General features: G+C 48.0%; 2 protein-coding genes across 8 annotated transcripts in view; both read left to right on the plus strand.

The window, feature by feature from the left end:
* tln1 (talin 1) overlaps positions 1–4,240 on the plus strand; it is an 83,521-nt gene extending 79,281 nt beyond the window's left edge. For 3 of the 4 annotated variants that reach the window (XM_061699133.1, XM_061699132.1, XM_061699134.1), the window contains 2 exons: positions 1,250–1,375; positions 2,908–4,240. In XM_061699133.1, coding sequence (XP_061555117.1) covers positions 1,250–1,375; positions 2,908–3,042 — 261 coding nt within the window. In that variant the 3' untranslated portion in view covers positions 3,043–4,240. Of the gene's footprint in view, positions 1–1,249; positions 1,376–1,665; positions 1,894–2,907 lie in introns of those variants that run through there. The other variant, XM_061699135.1, reaches the window with a different exon arrangement.
* Positions 4,241–4,320: 80 nt separating this feature from the next.
* Positions 4,321–15,913, plus strand: tpm2 (tropomyosin 2 (beta)). Of its 4 annotated transcripts, none has more exons than XM_061699139.1 (9): positions 4,321–5,926; positions 7,725–7,850; positions 9,528–9,661; positions 9,786–9,903; positions 9,975–10,045; positions 10,227–10,302; positions 10,515–10,577; positions 10,719–10,788; positions 14,394–15,896. In XM_061699139.1, the coding sequence occupies exons 1-9, from the start codon at positions 5,813–5,815 to the stop codon at positions 14,474–14,476; spliced, it is 855 nt and encodes a 284-aa protein (XP_061555123.1). In that variant the 5' UTR covers positions 4,321–5,812; the 3' UTR covers positions 14,477–15,896. The 4 variants fall into 4 exon arrangements, with proteins under 4 accessions (XP_061555123.1, XP_061555122.1, XP_061555124.1 ...); XM_061699138.1 differs by lacking the exon at positions 14,394–15,896 and adding an exon at positions 11,438–11,828; XM_061699140.1 differs by lacking the exons at positions 4,321–5,926; positions 7,725–7,850 and adding an exon at positions 8,654–8,842 and having other exon boundaries at positions 14,394–15,913.
* The last annotated feature ends 406 nt before the right edge of the window (positions 15,914–16,319 follow it).

A 16,319-nucleotide genomic window follows, 5' to 3' on the forward strand; every position in this document is an offset into this window, starting at 1 on the left:
CATAAGAAACACCTCAATATACTATATTTAGGACTGCGTGTATTTTAGCGACGAGCATGTCAGCCACTCCCAGCCAGCTCGTGTTCTCCTATCCAATCAGCAGAGGCTTATCCCCTCCTCTTCTGGGCCTGCAGCTGCCGCCACAGTAATTCCCATACATTTATGTCCGGGGGAGGCCTTGGTAACAATCCGCCAGTCAACCAATGGCACCCAGAACTGGGAACATTAGCCCTGTGACCTATGATTACACTATGAGCATTTCATCTCTTCGCTCTTTGCGATGGTTCTTTTGAAAGCTGATCTTCCAAAAACCGTCATGCCCAAAAGTTCGACAAGAACGAAGAGGTTTTTTTTTTTTTTTTTTCTGTTTAAAAAAAAAAAAAAAAAAAAAAAAAATTATGTATTTGTGAGAAACATGGACGAACGAGTCCAGCGCAGTGTGGAAAGCGAGTGGGCGTCAGGGTTGCGCGGGAATCACGCCGAGGCGTGGTACGGCAGAACTGACCCCGATGTCAGTGAGGCTTTTGGACGAAAAGTGGATGACATCCCGGAATGATCGCAGTCGATTGCAAAGCGATCGCGGATGGAGAATTGAGGCGAGGAGTTGAGACGCCATTATGAATCCCGCCCGAGTTCTCGGCACGACGTACCCCGCTGCAATACGATTGGCTGCGAATGCGCGCGGTCACAGAACAAATTCAACTCGTAATGTCGGGTGACACGTGTGAATCTTTAGACGTCCGATTTATCGTTGGACTGCGACTATCCCAGGTTAGCCAATAGCCTCAGTCCACAGCTGCCGCAGTCTTATGTCGTAACGTAAACTGTTAGGAGACGATTCTACGACGCGTTTGTGACCGTGCCGTCGGCAGCTCGCCCAGCGTCTCCTCCGGCCCCGCAGAGCCGCAAAAGGAGAAAGCTCCTCTTCTCAGACCCATCGGAGAGATGTTTGGGCTTCGAGTGCAATACATCAGCCCACACCACGTTTCCTTTTACAGCAATTCCCAGGCACCACCGGGGGAAAGAAAAAAAAAGGATTGTTATGGTTTTCAAGTCTCAGAGCACTCGCGGTTTGCTTCATTTCCCTTTAAGGAGTTGCCGCTCGCAAGGGACAAAGAAGTGTGTCTGTTGCGCCAGATACGTTCAATCGTTCCGCTGGAAATAGGTCATCAAAATAGATTCGTGGCCTTCGATAAAAGTTGTTCGACCCATCTTCACAAGTTCTCAACCGGTGTCCGTGTCTCTGCAGGCCGCCGGGAACGCTGTGAAGAGAGCGTCGGATAACCTGGTGAAGGCAGCGCAGAAGGCGGCGTTTGATGCTCAGGATGACCAAGCGGTGGTGGTCAAAAGCAAGATGGTGGGAGGTATCGCTCAGGTGAGTTGAAGCCGTACCTGGACACATTGAAGCCCTTCAAGTCAATGACATAACGTACAGTAGGCGTGGACAAGCGACAGTCCGCCACGGACTCGCAATTGGCTTTGGAACCTTTTCCAGACTGATACACTTCAACGACTTTGCTTCTCATTTTTTCTCGAATTTTTTCGACTCGCGGTAGTATCAATATTTTCTGCGGCCACCGTTATTTCGCAGCACCGCGTCCGCCAGAGTTTCACAGGTTGCACATGGAATCCTCCTCAATCAAATAATTCCCCTTGTTTAATCAGGTGAGGCAATGGAGAACAGTTTCTTATTTACAATGTCTTGCCTGACGAGGGGGCCCGGGCATCTGGTTAGGATGCCTCCCGGACGCCTCCCCGATGAGGTGTTCCGAGCATGTCGCACAAGGCCGAGGTCCCGGGGACAAACCCAGGACTCGCTGGAGAGACTACATGTCCCACTTGGCCCGGCGACGCCTCCGGATCCCACCCCCCCCCCAGGAAGAGCTGGACGAAGTGGCTGGGGAGAGGGAAGTCAGGGCTTCCCTGCTCAAGCTGAGGGAAAAAAAAAAAAAAAAAAAAAAAATGGATGTGATGTCTTCCCCAAGGACACCTCACCAGCGGACACTCGGAGTCAAGATTCAAACCGCTGACCCTTCAGTCAGTGGGCGTCCCGCTCGACCAACGGCGCCACAGCTACTCTTCCACTGCGCAATGATGATGTTGATGTTCGCCGCCTGGTGTTCTTCCACCTTTGAAGATGCCCCACAGTTAAGGTCTGGAGACACGCGAGGCCAGTCCAGCAACTTTACACTCATAATCTTCTCAGCACCTTTCTGAAGGGAGCGAATCATGCTCGGCTCCTCTATGTCCCAGAACATGTTGGACTTGGCGGTTCTCTCTGTGAACTAGCTCCCCAGACCACGGCACCCCTCCGCCACCATGTTTGACGGTAGGTGGGACGCACTTGCCTTTGTACTCACCCGGTTGCCGCCACACACGGTTGACACCATATGAACCAAATAGGTTCTTTCCCGAAAAGTTCCCTCTGACAGCTACTTTACTTCTGTTTGACCCAGTTTTGTATCCGCTTGGTCCATATTTGGCTAAGACTGCCCCCCTTTCCTCTGATTGGTTACCTCCGTGCAGAAGACCCACTTGTGAGCGAGCGCACACGTGTTTCTTATGTTGACACGCTGGCTCGGGAGCGCAGAGGTCGGCGGAGATCGTCGCTAGTGACGACGACCTGGTTTCAGGGCCCTCGGCGGAAAACCGTCTGGAACGCGGGGATGATTTTCGTTCACATTTCACGTTTGCTGCGGCGCCGTAGAGCCAATAATACATCTGGAAAAAGTTGGTTCGGAGAAAACATGGCACCTTTTAACGATATTCAATGATTGTCAACCCACGTTTTTGTACAGCAAAAACAAAAACAGCCCACAACTAATACTTTGTCAGGTGGGTATATGCAGCGCCTTCGGGCTGTGGTGAGAAAGCAGTTTTGGTTGAATAGTGAGGGTTTCGTTGCAGATCATCGCCGCACAAGAGGAGATGCTCCGCAAAGAACGGGAGCTGGACGAGGCCAGGAAGAGGCTGGCCACGATCAGGCAGCAGCAGTACAAGTTTCTCCCCTCCGAGCTGCGGGAAGACGGTCAGGAGCAGTGAGAGAGTCCGTCGCCGGCGCGACGGTGATCCGCGGAATGCTCGGGGCCTTCGCTCGGCTACGTGTAGAAAGACAGAGCGGGAAACATCGACTCTCGATTCCACGGCAACGATTCTGAATTTGTCCCTGTAATTAAGTCGTCGTCAAAGTGAAATGTGGTACAACACAGAAATAGATGTATATGCCTCAAGTCCTCGCAAGGTATCTATGCTTTTTGATATGTACTGTATGGTTATATACTTTTCAAAAATATCGGCCTGGCTTTTATCGTTCTTTTTATTTTCCACGTATTTCGGACATGCCCACGGTGCCTCCATAAAAAGTCAGAGGTCTTCCTATAAGGTCCGAGCACGAGTCCGCCTCCATAAGTCGAACTTGAGACAGTTTGTAGGTAAGCGCGTCCTGTGCTTTATATCAAAAGCTCTACGCAAATGTTATGCGAGGGGGGGGGGGGGGGGGGGGGGAACGTCTCAAAACGTTGACAATATTTGCAACATTAGTTCATCGTTTGGAATTGAAAGCGGCGACATTGCGATGGATCGAATATTTCCGGCAGATTTCGCCATCCGGCTTTCGTTCGCGTTTGCCAACATAGTTTTTGGAAATTAAACAGCGACGGTATTTACTCTTGACTTATATTCGAGAGACCGGTCAAAAATCGCCGGGCCTTATATTTAACATCGTATTTGCTGTATTTGGGTGTGAAATGATTCATTGAACCTTTGCCAAAGTATCGAGTGTGATCCATAACTAATGACCGTTTAGGGGATCCCCGTCGTACTGCATAGTTCGAGGATGTCGGTCTATGCGTTTTTTGTTGTTGTTTTTTTTTTTTTTTTTTTTTTTTTTTTAGGTTACGTCATGCTTTCCCTTTACTAAAGAGCCGAACGTTAGATCACTATTTTCCCCAGCCTATACTTGTTTTTGAAAGTGCCTTTATATTGAATGCAACACGTAATTCCATACGTTCTCCGATGCCTGTCATTTATCCTCCAATGCACTTATTCACTTCCTTAATTGAACAGAGCATCGTTCCAATTCACCGTTTCAAGAATATTTGCCTCCTTCAGAATCGGTAATTTTACAAAGTCGATCTTTCACATTGTGACTGGTATAAATATAATGTTGGTGTAAAACAGTACTACACGGTGGTATACTGTAAGGGCCGCGTCTATGCAATAAAGCCAGTTTTCATTGGAACTCTCGACCTCCATTTTCTCGTGCGTGTTCACACATTTAGACCGATCGTTCACACATTCAGACCGATTCTACGGTCACATTCCGAAGGGTAAGCCTTATATAGTGGATATACGGTAAGTCGTCGACACACCCCTGTTCAAATGCAAGGTCTCTGTGACGTAAAAAAAAAAAGCTTTCCACTGAGAAGTGGAAGTAAAAACAAATCACGTGGTTGCAGTAGTGTGCACACCCTTTTATAACCGGGGGGGCCTACAATTCTCTCAATTGTTTATTTTTAAATTCTCCTCGAAAATGTGTTTTCAGCTGAGTTGTACAGGTTTGGAAATGATTTAGCTCGGTCTCATTTTTTTTAATTTTTTTTTTTAATTGTGTCGGGCGGGGCCAAGCGAGGAGAGAGCACGGCACGGAGCGTTCGCACTAATAAAACTTAAATCGGTTCTAGTTTCATACACGGTGCATTTGCGGCAGGGCGCAATTTCTGGCCCGTCTTGATTTTCATGAAAGCGCAAGGCTCGTTGCGTAACGTTCGCCAATTTGTCAGACCGGTCCGCGCCAAGCTGGGCGTTCCGCTGCGGCGAGGGTGTGCCCTTGAAGACGCGACTGACACAGTGACAATTCGGTGGCAGAAAGTTGGACTAAGTTCAAGGCTGCTCAGACCACATCGAAGTCCCGGCGCAAGGTAGACCCCTGGTCTAACGTCTCCGTCACGACTCGGATTGCGCCGCGTTTAAAGGGAATGAGAGGAGTCGCTTTGAATGGCGACAAATGAAGTCGGCTGTAAACAAACCCACAGCGGCGCAGCCCGCCCGCTGCGGGATCCGCCGGGCTGTCCTGGTCTCTGAAATTCTTCACGCTGGTCACAGTCGCGCTGCCCGCCGCGCCAGATTCACGCCAGTCACGAAAGTCAGCGACCGATATTTTTATCTGCGGCCGAGTCCTTCCACACTGAGCTATGCCGCCATTTTAAGGTTCCGTTCCACCCGTGGACTATTTCATTCATCCCAAAGCTATTACTACGACCCAAACTACATGTGTTTAAGATGCAATACATTGGTAAGAGCATACAATAAAAGATTTGTTGGACAAAAGAGTAGCAATATGCCACGAGCTGTATATACTAAGATTTGTACGTCAATGGCAGTTAAGTATACTCGAATATCGGAATGAAATGTCCAAACTTAAACTCGCCTTGATATTTGTTAGCTCGCTCACTGAATGTGCATTTATAGCGTGTGGAAATGTATATGTTTTTACATTGTCACATTTGGTGGTTTGAAAAAAAAAAAAACAACGTCCGCTATTACACACACACGCGTGACTGATAATAATACCTTCCCCAAAAAAGTAATCCTCTATAACCCGAGACAGAACGGACAGGATCCGGCGTCACACGCATAGGATGGACATCTGTCACTGCCTAAATATGGGCAAGGTCCACAGGCGGGCCTCCAGTGGAAAAAGCGCGGGGGGCTCAGTCAGTCTTCCAGATTTCCACCTCGTGGGCTCTCCCGTCCTCTCCCAGCGCTGACCTCTTTCTGTTCGGCTAACCCGTACGACACCACCGGAGGAAACATGGAGGCTATCAAGAAGAAAATGCAGATGCTGAAGCTGGACAAGGAGAACGCCATAGACCGGGCGGAGCAGGCCGAGGGGGACAAGAAAGGGGCAGAGGACAAGTGCAAACAGGTGAGGACGCCGCCCATCCTGCAGCTGTCGGAAGCGCTCTCATAAAAGTCACAAACGTTTGACTTTTTTGTTTGGTGGTGGTGGTGGTTTTTTTTTTATTTTTTATTTTTTTTTTTGTGCCTCTCGAGCAGATTGCGGGTGTCATTTCAGTTTCGAATGGGCAGCATGTAGAAAGAATACATTTCGCGCAGGCGAGGATACCCAACCGAGCGCAGTGAGTCGAGCAAGCGCCGTCGGAAAGTTCGACAAAGTTTGACTTTGCAATCGATCAAAATGTGTCGTATGACCTCGAGAGAGAATCTATCGTTTTATCGCTGTTTAGAGGGAGTATCAATGGGCTCGCCAAACACAGCGATTTCTGCAATTCCAATTTTGTTTCAGTTCGAAATGAAAAGTTCTTCCAGAACACAACACGTAAATATGCCGACCAATCATTGTGATGAATTGTCATTTTTCAGATGCAAATATTTGAATGGAAGGGGATGAGGGGGGGAAATGATGTTCGGGCAGACTTGGATGATTCAATGTGGCATCCGTATTGCCATCGCATTTGAAGACTTGACACGGGAGGAGATATGAAACAAACAAACAAAACAAATGCTAACGCTGCGCGTGGTGCACAGTGTCTCATAAACTACGCTTAAGTTATACATATATATAATATACTGTCGCCTACATTGCTGCTTCCCCATAAACTTTTTTTTTTTTTATTTGATTTTTTTTTAATAAACCTTCAAAAGCGCATTTACGCTACAAATCGTGAACATCTGTGACCCAAAAAAAAAAAATAAAACGAATCCCAATGTCCGTAGGTTAAATGCGATTGGGGTCACTGCTTTTTTTTTCCTCTTTCAGCAACAAAAGATCCACCTTATTGGTGACCCACGCGTGAGAATGCAAAAATATATCCGGAAAATATCCACCTCGCCTGGCGAGCTCCAAATAGACATCAGCGATGCATCCATGCGGCTTTTCGCATAGCATTCGTCCTCGGGGGGGGGGCGGGATCTCTGCTCTTAGCGATCCCGATAGCCCTACAATCCTTTCTCGATGACGCCATGTCTATTTCGGTCCTTGCGTCCATTTCCAGGCTAATCCCGCTCGAGGTCACGAGTTGGCCGGAGCCTATCCCATTTTACTCCGGGCAGGATGCCCGGGTACAACCTGGATCGGTCGCCAATCGGTCGCAGGGCACATTTCGACCAGCGACAATTGGCAGCCATTCGCACCTATTGGCAATTTAGTGTCTTCAAATAACTACCTAACAGGCGAACGTATGTTTTTGGAGAACAACCAAATTTCGCATACCGTACAAAGGCCTGAGTTGGGATTCGAACCCAAGCGACGCAACCGTGCCGCGTTCTATTTGTCTCCAGCTATTTCAAATGTTCCCCGTACTTTCGGAAAATGTTCACATTTCTTCATTTTGGCACGTGAGCAGTTTGAACATTTTGAAATGTATTTTCACAGTGTGACCACGGCGCGGCGTTTTATGTTAGTGTGCTGCCGAAAACAGAGCTAGACCGCCGGTCCGACGGCAATTTGGTGAATTTCACCAAGGCACGAGCCCGAGCTACTGAGGTCGTCCGCGGGCGGATTTCCTTCATCGTGTGTCGGCGCGCGGCCCAAAGCGGTGACAACGCTCCACCTCCGTCAACACTGCGATGGCGGCACATTTGAAAGGAACGGGAGGAGCCGCTTCGATCGGCCACGATCGAAATTGGCCGCGGGCCCCCCCCCGCCCCCCCGAGGCCCGCTCTCGCACCTTTGTTTTAAGCTATGCTGTTGTGTCCTGCAGCTGGAGGAGGAGCTGCTGGGTCTGCAGAAGAAGCTGAAAGGAGTGGAAGATGAACTGGACAAATACTCAGAGTCGCTGAAGGACGCCCAGGAGAAGCTCGAACAGGCTGAGAAAAAGGCAGCGGATGTAAGTTCAAGGATGCCGTCGAAGTTCGTAGAACAGGCGCGCGACTCGAATCGAACACCGCCGCGACCTTTTCGACTTTCGACTGGCTTCAAAAGCTCGAGCCAAACCGCCGTCGTCAGTTCCAGCGGAAAGTTGCGAACGGTCCCGCGGGCTAACAGCTGCGGCTTAACTGTTCATAAAAGCGTCAGGGTCAGGTTCCGCTGACGTCGCAAACTAAATGGACAGCGACGGCGTCCGTTTGTCAACTTGGGTGCCGCGAGTCCTCGCCGAATGCTACTGACAGCCACACGATGTGGACGGTACATCGTATGTGCGCGTACAGAAAAGGTCGCGCCGCAGTACAAAAGCAACATGTTTTCACCTTTGTGTCCGGCAGAGACCACCTCGTGATAAGGTCGCCTCGAACCGAGGAGGGGCCACGGCCTCGCCGGGGTCTGCTCGACTGAGGCGCGTTATATTGCATTGCTAAAACAAACAACAAAAGAAAACGACAAGCAAAAAAAAAAAAAAAAAAAAATTCTGGATTTCAACCCGGCTCCTCAGAACTGTGAGCCGCATGTGCTAACCAGTCGCAAAAAAAATGGTTTAAAAAAGAAATCATTAAAACACATATTACAAGGAATAGTGTACAGTACTCCTGTGTATATCTTGTTAGTTGTAAAACTTCATGAAAATATGAGAAAACATTTTTTTTTTTTTGGGCCATCCATCCATCCATCCATCCATCCATCTATCCATCATGTCCGCTTACGGGCACATTTGCCACATCAAATATGGCCCACGTGACGTTGCCACGGTAACAAACGCCTTGGCAACGCTCGGAGAAAGCGGCGCTCACTGCTGAGCGGCGCCCGAGCACTATGGCGACTTCCACGTCGATAGACGCGGTGCGGAGGAAAATTCGAACGCTGCAGCAAGTCGCCTTTGACGCGGAGGACCGAGCCGAGCTGCTGCTCCGAGAGGCGGGCTTTGAGGGACAGGCGAGAGAGGCGGTAATCACCGAAAACTCCCGGAAGGATACGTGTGGTATTTTCGTGAATTGCTCTCACGTCTTCGTGAAGGCCAACTGAAAAGCACGTCACACTGAGCCGAAATATAAGACTCGTTACGCTAGAACCGCTCTTCTAGTGACACTAAGTACGCTGCCAAATGACCCCGGAAGTGACGAGCGGGGTTGACACGTGAGCGCGTCCGCCATCTTCGATGTGGCGTTATGTGCCCTGTGAACAGGGGCGCCGTCAGGTGGTCGAATTTGTTGGCCACACATACATCCCGGCGTCACTTCTATTAAACTATAACTAAAACTATATCTATATCTCTCTCTCTATATATATATATATATATAGTCAATTAGCAGCTGTAAGCACTCATGCAAAAAGAAAAAAATCGTTATGTCTCATCTTGTCCAAAGGACATTTTTCCAGAAGTTTTCTGGCCTGTCAATCAACATTTTGGCCTCTGCTGCGCGTGCAATTACTGCGATTCACGAAGGAAGCTCAGTTATGCAATGAGACCGCTTTGCTAGTGCGTCTTCTGATATTGATACCCGATATCGCGCCGTGATCTCAAATCTGAGGAGCTAAAACACGAGAGAGGGCACCCCTCGAAAATGAATGAATCTTTTTTTTTCTTTTTTTTATTATTATTATTATTATTCGCGTGACGTGTCCCCGGCAGGCCGAAGCCGAGGTGGCATCTCTGAACAGACGTATCCAGCTGGTGGAAGAGGAGTTGGACCGCGCCCAGGAGAGACTGGCGACCGCTCTGCAGAAGTTGGAGGAAGCTGAGAAAGCAGCGGACGAGAGCGAAAGGTGAAACGCTTACCCGCCGACGTTTGTTCCACTCGAACTCCATTTTTAAATGCAGTCATTCACGCTGCGGTAAATCAAGGAATTGAAAGACAATGTATTGGAAATGAATACCCTTAACCTTTAGAGGAATGAAGGTCATAGAGAACAGGGCGAGCAAGGACGAGGAGAAAATGGAGATCCAGGAGATGCAGCTAAAGGAGGCCAAGCATATCGCTGAAGAAGCCGACCGCAAATACGAAGAGGTGAGAGACGCTCGCTCTTCCCCGCGACCTGCCGAGCCACAATGATGTGAATGCCGCGCGCGCCCTCGCAGGTCGCGCGCAAACTGGTGATCCTCGAAGGCGATCTGGAGCGTTCGGAGGAGCGTGCCGAGGTGGCCGAGGCGTAAGTCAACGCTCGACGGCGCCATGTCGCACGTGTCCTACTATTGGAAGCTCGCGACAATTCCCCCCCCCCCCCCGATACTCATATCATCAATTTTTTTTTTTTTTTTTCTTCCTGTCCTACTTTTCCAATTGCTCTTTTCTCTCTCCTCTTGTTTTCCCTCCCGTTTGACATCGCTCAGAAAATCAGGCGACCTCGAGGAAGAATTGAAAAACGTCGCCAACAACTTGAAGTCACTGGAGGCTCAGGCCGAAAAGGTGCAGAAGATTCTCGGGGGCCGCGTTCGTTGAGTTCAATGCTGATATGGAGTTAGCGAAGCGTACCGTGTGTTCAATAGTCTTGATCAAATCCAAAGGCCAAGGAGCAACAAAAAAAGGAATTGGCCCAATTCTCATGTTGATGTTTCTTTTGATTGCAATCTTTGGCAATTATTAACAATTATTTCTGGGGGGGGGGTTTGGATTTTTAGTACTCACAGAAGGAGGACAAATATGAAGAAGAAATTAAACTTCTTACTGACAAACTTAAAGAGGTAAGATCTTTTTGTTTCGCGTTTTGTTTGAGTGTGTGCGATTCCGTTCACTGCTCACCGACGGAGCGTCCGTTCGGATCAATGAAGAATACGAACCGCGTGGCAGACAGAAATATTTGTCTCGGTGTGTGCTGAATTCAGGCCGAGACCCGAGCGGAATTTGCCGAGCGATCCGTGGCCAAGCTGGAGAAGACCATTGATGATCTGGAAGGTATTTTGTTTTGGTTGCTTGTCGCCGCACGATATCGCGAGTGCGTCCGCGAACTAACCCGAGGCGGGATGGGGCGAACAAAATCCTGAGAAAATCAGTCACCGTATGAGTTAACTTGCTTAACTTTAAGGAAACGCGTTCATCCTGAGCATTCGATCATAGTCTTTATAAGACTTATACTTAATACTTACCGATACTTAACTGTATTTGTCATGTCGTATGTACCAGAGGCGAGAAAGCCAAAAGCGGGAAGCGTCTCTGAAGTCAGTGATTGGGGCGATCGATCATTGCTAACGGCCTCTCCAATTTTCCATTTCCTCGTCTTTGCGGCCATCCGCTTTTCCCTTGACAATCGCACCATGTTCTTGTGGTTCAATAAACTAGTTTTTGGATGAAAACCAAAATATATATATATATATATATATATATATATATATATATATATATATATATATATACTGTGGACACGGAGTTCATGTCTTTTGCGGTCATTGATCGGATCGGCGGATTGTGACATTGAAGCCGAATTACATCCCATAGCGATTTATGCATGATATCTCGCGCGAACAGTGGCCCGTTTGGTTACCGACGGATGTTTGCTCGCTCAATTTCTCTGTATTCTGTCTGGATTGTGTGTGTCCTCCTGCAGATGAAGTGTATGCTCAGAAGCTGAAGGGCAAGGCTCTCAGCGAGGAGCTGGACCTAGCCCTCAATGATATGACCACACTGTAGAAGCTCTCAATTCTTCCCCTTCCTCTTGCGACTCCTCTCCGCCCGCTTGCCGCTGTTTTTTTTTTTGTTTTTTTTACTGCATTCCGCTGCGGTATTATCAGCTGGAAGAATCCTCGACATGTAATGTTCCCTCTCCGTTGCGCCGCTGGGTCAGGCCCTACAGAGCACGGGTCTCTTGGAAGTCGGTTACAGCTCACCCAGTCAGCGCAAAGTGTTTTGCTGCGGTCGCACCCCTCCCACTCATTTCCTCTGTTGAAATTGCGAAGCACTTGCAAAGCCTGCATTGTAATAAATGTGTTTCGACTCTCTCCGTTCTCTGTGTCCCTCCAGTCTTCTTTCTACTCCTTCGACTTTCTTCACTAGCTTCGCCACCCGATCCTTTGCTGGGGCCACGCATGAGAAGCCTCCTCTCGTCCTTACGCACAACCCAAAACCTGGTATTTGGATAGTGCGTCATGGGTTGCCTCGCTTGAGAAACCTCAATTGCGATTGGGGGTGGGATGTGACAGGGTAATCCGGGCCGGGACCATGAGTCACAGCTACATTCCTAACCACTCGTTAAGTGCGTCATGCTCAACATGCATCGTTTCGCTCCGGATTCAAAGTCCAAGGAATCAAATGGAACTCGCTAGACTCTCGAGGATTTCAACGATATGGCGTTTTATCCAGCGCTGTCATTTAGCTGGAGCTGTTATAAAAAGTTACATTGAGGCTCTGTGAACGGTTGAAGGCCCGTAAAAGTTGCGACAATCTGAAGTACTTAAAGTACAAGGTCGTTTTCGGATTGCGTGGGGTTTTATTTCACATTGGATACGGGCGCCGGCATTCGCCATCGGTTTCTCAAGCCGCCTGGCAACCGTTGCATTGGCTCATTTCACAAGGAACTCTTGTGGGATGGAAGACATAGCTTCTCGTATTCGCCCCTCAGGTTCTTCCAAAGTCGTTGGTTTGGTCGAATAGACTTGCTCCTTGAATCATGGAACATACACCCAAAAATTGAGAAACATATGACAACGTATGAGTAAATTATAGGTCTTTTAAAATAGGGTGTTACTTTCACAATCACCCTGTAGTGACCTCAATAACATTGAAAACAGTACAAATGTGTGTAAAATGTTCGATATTTCTAATATTCCGCTAAAACGGCTTGGGGCAGGGGTCAGCAACCTTAAATACCCAAAGAGCTATTCGGACTGTCTCCCACAGAACAAAACCTCCGAGACCCTTTTGAAATCTACAGTCAGGATTACACAGCATGCGGGGGGGCTGCTATCAATTCAAAGCTGCCGAGAGGCTAAAGTGTGTTCGTAAGTCTTAACGCGTTCAAAACGGAGTCATTTCCAAGTCCAGACGCAGTTTACGGCTTTTATTTAACGTCAGCGCGATCAGAACGGAGCGTAACAAAATGTGATGGAACGACACGATTACATCTAAATGTTATGGAACGGTCGACAGAAAATATTAGAGCCTCACTCACCTTTTTTTCACAGTGACCTCCTGGTGTCTAAAATGATCAATCGGCGAAAACTACACCCGCCCCGTGCCAATCACGGAAGCGACCGTCACCGCAACATACGACCTAGAGTGTGTCGCATTGATTTAAATCAATTGACTGCTACGGAGAACGCAACATTTTGTTCCTGCGTGAAACAAAACATTTTGAACTCTTCAAAAGATGCTTAGTTGACGCTTAATTCTAAATATAATACAATTAAGAAATAAAGAATAAAATCTGTTTGAATTATCCGCCTGCACTGAACCAAAAAAGCCATCTGCCTATGTTTTGTTATCATTTTATCACGTGTGGAGCGTGCAGTCAGCTGTCAACTTAAATTAAAAAGGACTATTTTACTTAATGTAAAATATATACATATATTTGTCAAGAATTCAAATATTTATTTTGCCTGGGTAATGGGATTTTTGCTCCTGAGCCTCAGGCCGCGGCGTCTGCACATTAAGACGTCACCTTTTCAGTGATGGTAAGCTGTTATTGTCATAAATATATCTTAAAAAAAAAAAAAAAAAAAAAAGCTTGAAAATGTTGGAAAGTGCGGCACGGTGGCCGACTGGTTAGCACATTTGCCTCACAGTTCTGAGGACCGGGATTCAAATCCCGCCTGTGCGGAGTTTGCATGTTCCCCAAAAACATGGGTGGTCGGTGGATCGAAGACTCGAAATTGCCCGTAGGGTGTGTATGTCAGTGCAAACGGTTGTTTGTTTACATAGGCCTTGCGATTGGCTGGCGACCAGTTCAGAGTGCACCCCGCCTCTCGCCCGAAGATGGCTGGGATAGGCTCCGGCACGCCCGCAACCCTAATGGGGATAAGCGGTACAAAAAAAAAAATGGACGGATGGATGTTTGAAAGTTTCACATGTTATCCAGTTTAAAGCACTTTATTCTTGAACTGTTGTGGTGAAAAGTCATACTTGGAAGTATATTATCATGACGTAGTTATGGTTTCCCTCGGAGGGCTGTTATGACTGCGAACCCATATAAATATATTATCGTCTCATATTATTACATATACACCGCAAATTGCTGGGTAACTAGTTTTGAAATCAGAAGCCAGTTAAAAAAAAAAAAAAAAAGGGGGGGGGGGGGCTTGGTAACAACAACAAAAAATGCTTGCAATGTTATTGAAAGAGGAGACAATTTGAGATTTTGGTATTTTAGCCCAAAAAACAGGTCGATGCACATGATTTGCTATCGTGGGGCCCATAAAATGATGTGGTGGGCCACACCTGGCCCCCGGGCCGCCAGTTTGACACCAGTGGCGTACAGTATATCTACCAGCTGTGGCGTAAAGTCTGATATCTGATTTGGTTGGAGAATTTGTGTTTGGAAGCTCATTGTTCGTCTTTTTAACTTGCAGAAAAACTGGCCCGGGCCAAAGAGGCGAACGTGGACATGCATCAAGTGTTGGACCAAACCATTCTGGAGCTCAACAATTTATAAAGATATTTTCCCAGCCGCGATTCCCAGTGTACACTTTGCACGACGGAACTTCACGTTACCATCTGTGTGCATGTTGATGGTGTACTCCACAAATGTAGCATTTATTCACTTGCACAAATCAATGTTTGCCAACACTCCCCACTCCTGAGCACCGGCGGCGACGCCGCGTTTTCCTCTTTTTCGATTGGCTGGCGACCAGTTCGGGGTGTACCCCGCCCGCCTCTTGCCCGAAGATTGCCGGGACAGGCTCCGGCATACGCCCGCGACCCTCGTGAGGATAAAGCGGTACAGAAGATGAACGGATACAATGCATTGGCGCCATTCCGTCGTCGTTGTCGTCGCCATGGTAACGCCACGCCTTTTCTGGTCTTGTCTCTCCGACAGTGTTCGATTGAACAAGACGGAATAAAGGGGTATCGTCATAAATGTATAGTCTTAGCAGTGGCTTACAAAGGTACGGCGAGCGGGGGGGGGAAGAACTATGAAGTAGTTCAAAATCTCCCATTTTTGAACTCGTCCGTGTGAAAAATGTACTTTCCCCCGACACAGTACGAGCGCGAACCTCCTCGTGACTTCTCCTGCCGGCCAAAATAGCTCCGAGTTTCCTCGCGCGTCTCACCAGCACCACCGTGAATAAAAACATTGATTTCAAGAAATATGGAGCAACTCTCTGCGTTTGTACTGTGTTACGTCAAACAAAATGCCACGGCGGTGTGGGAACTATCTTGACTTCAAGTATCCTCACTTTACACTTTGATCCTTTCGGCGATAAAACACCCATGTTCACACCCAGACCCGTGACACAATAAAACCATATGACACATTAGGTTCCATCGGAAGGTCATTGTAGAGGTCAAGAGGTGAGCCAATTGCTGCTTTTGCAGTGTCACCTGATTCAGGTAAGCTAATCAGCTCGTATTGAGCCAATAATGATTCACAGCTGGTGTATGAGTACGTTGTGTCAAGTGGCGCGTGTCTCCAGGATCTCATTCGGACGACTCACCTCCCACTTTTTTTTATCAGTTTTTGCTTTCTTACTTTGACATTTTCGTACAGCACATTCACGTTTGCAGTAAGTTTCACTTACAATTACTGTAAAAACCCAGCGAAATGTCTAACAGTGTAGCAAGAGACCTTGCAATTTTATGGCTGCAACGCGTTCCAAAAAAGCTGGGCCAGGGTCATGTTTACCACTGTGTTGCATGACCTTTTCTTTGAACAACAACAGTCCGTTCAACAGTCCGGGCTCTCCGTTGTCGTATTTTACGCTTCATAATGCGCCACGCATTTTCAAGGGGAGACGGGTCTGGACTGCAGGCAGGCCAGTCGAGCACCCGCCCTCTTTTACGACGAAGCCGCGCTGTTGTAACACGTGCAGAACGTGGTTCGGCATCGTCTTGCTGAAATAAGCAGGGGCGTCCGTGAAAAAGACGTCGCTTGGATGGCAGCGTATGTTTCTCCAAAACCTGTATGCACCTTTCAGCATGAATGGTGCCGTCACAGATGTGTAAGTTACCCGTGCCATTGGCACTAACACGGCCCCGTACCATCACAGACGCTGGCTTTTGAACTTTGCGTCCATAACAGTCCGGACGGTTCTTTTCCTCTTCGGCCCGGAGGACGCGACGGCCACAATTTCCCAAAACAATTTCAAATGCGGACTCGTCGGACCACAGAATTTGAAATGTGGACTCGTCGGACCACAAATGTGGACTCGTCGGACCACAGAACACTTTTCCACTTTTCATCAACTCTTCTAAAGCTCGGCCACGTGTTTAATACTGTGAACCCTTGGCCCTATTTCGTCGTCGTGAAGCCGTTGGCGGCGATTCCCTTTGAATAT

Source organism: Phycodurus eques, chromosome 15 (assembly GCF_024500275.1).
Source record: "Phycodurus eques isolate BA_2022a chromosome 15, UOR_Pequ_1.1, whole genome shotgun sequence".
Lineage (NCBI taxonomy): Eukaryota > Metazoa > Chordata > Actinopteri > Syngnathiformes > Syngnathidae > Phycodurus > Phycodurus eques.

Bases quoted from the DNA above. Each gene is read 5' to 3' on its own strand.
- tpm2 (XM_061699139.1), top strand. From the start codon at position 5,813: ATGGAGGCTATCAAGAAGAAAATGCAGATGCTGAAGCTGGACAAGGAG. The intron at 7,851-9,527 runs GTAAGTTCAAGG...TGTCCCCGGCAG, and splicing joins CTGAGAAAAAGGCAGCGGAT to GCCGAAGCCGAGGTGGCATC. The intron at 10,789-14,393 runs GTATTTTGTTTT...TTTAACTTGCAG, and splicing joins GACCATTGATGATCTGGAAG to AAAAACTGGCCCGGGCCAAA.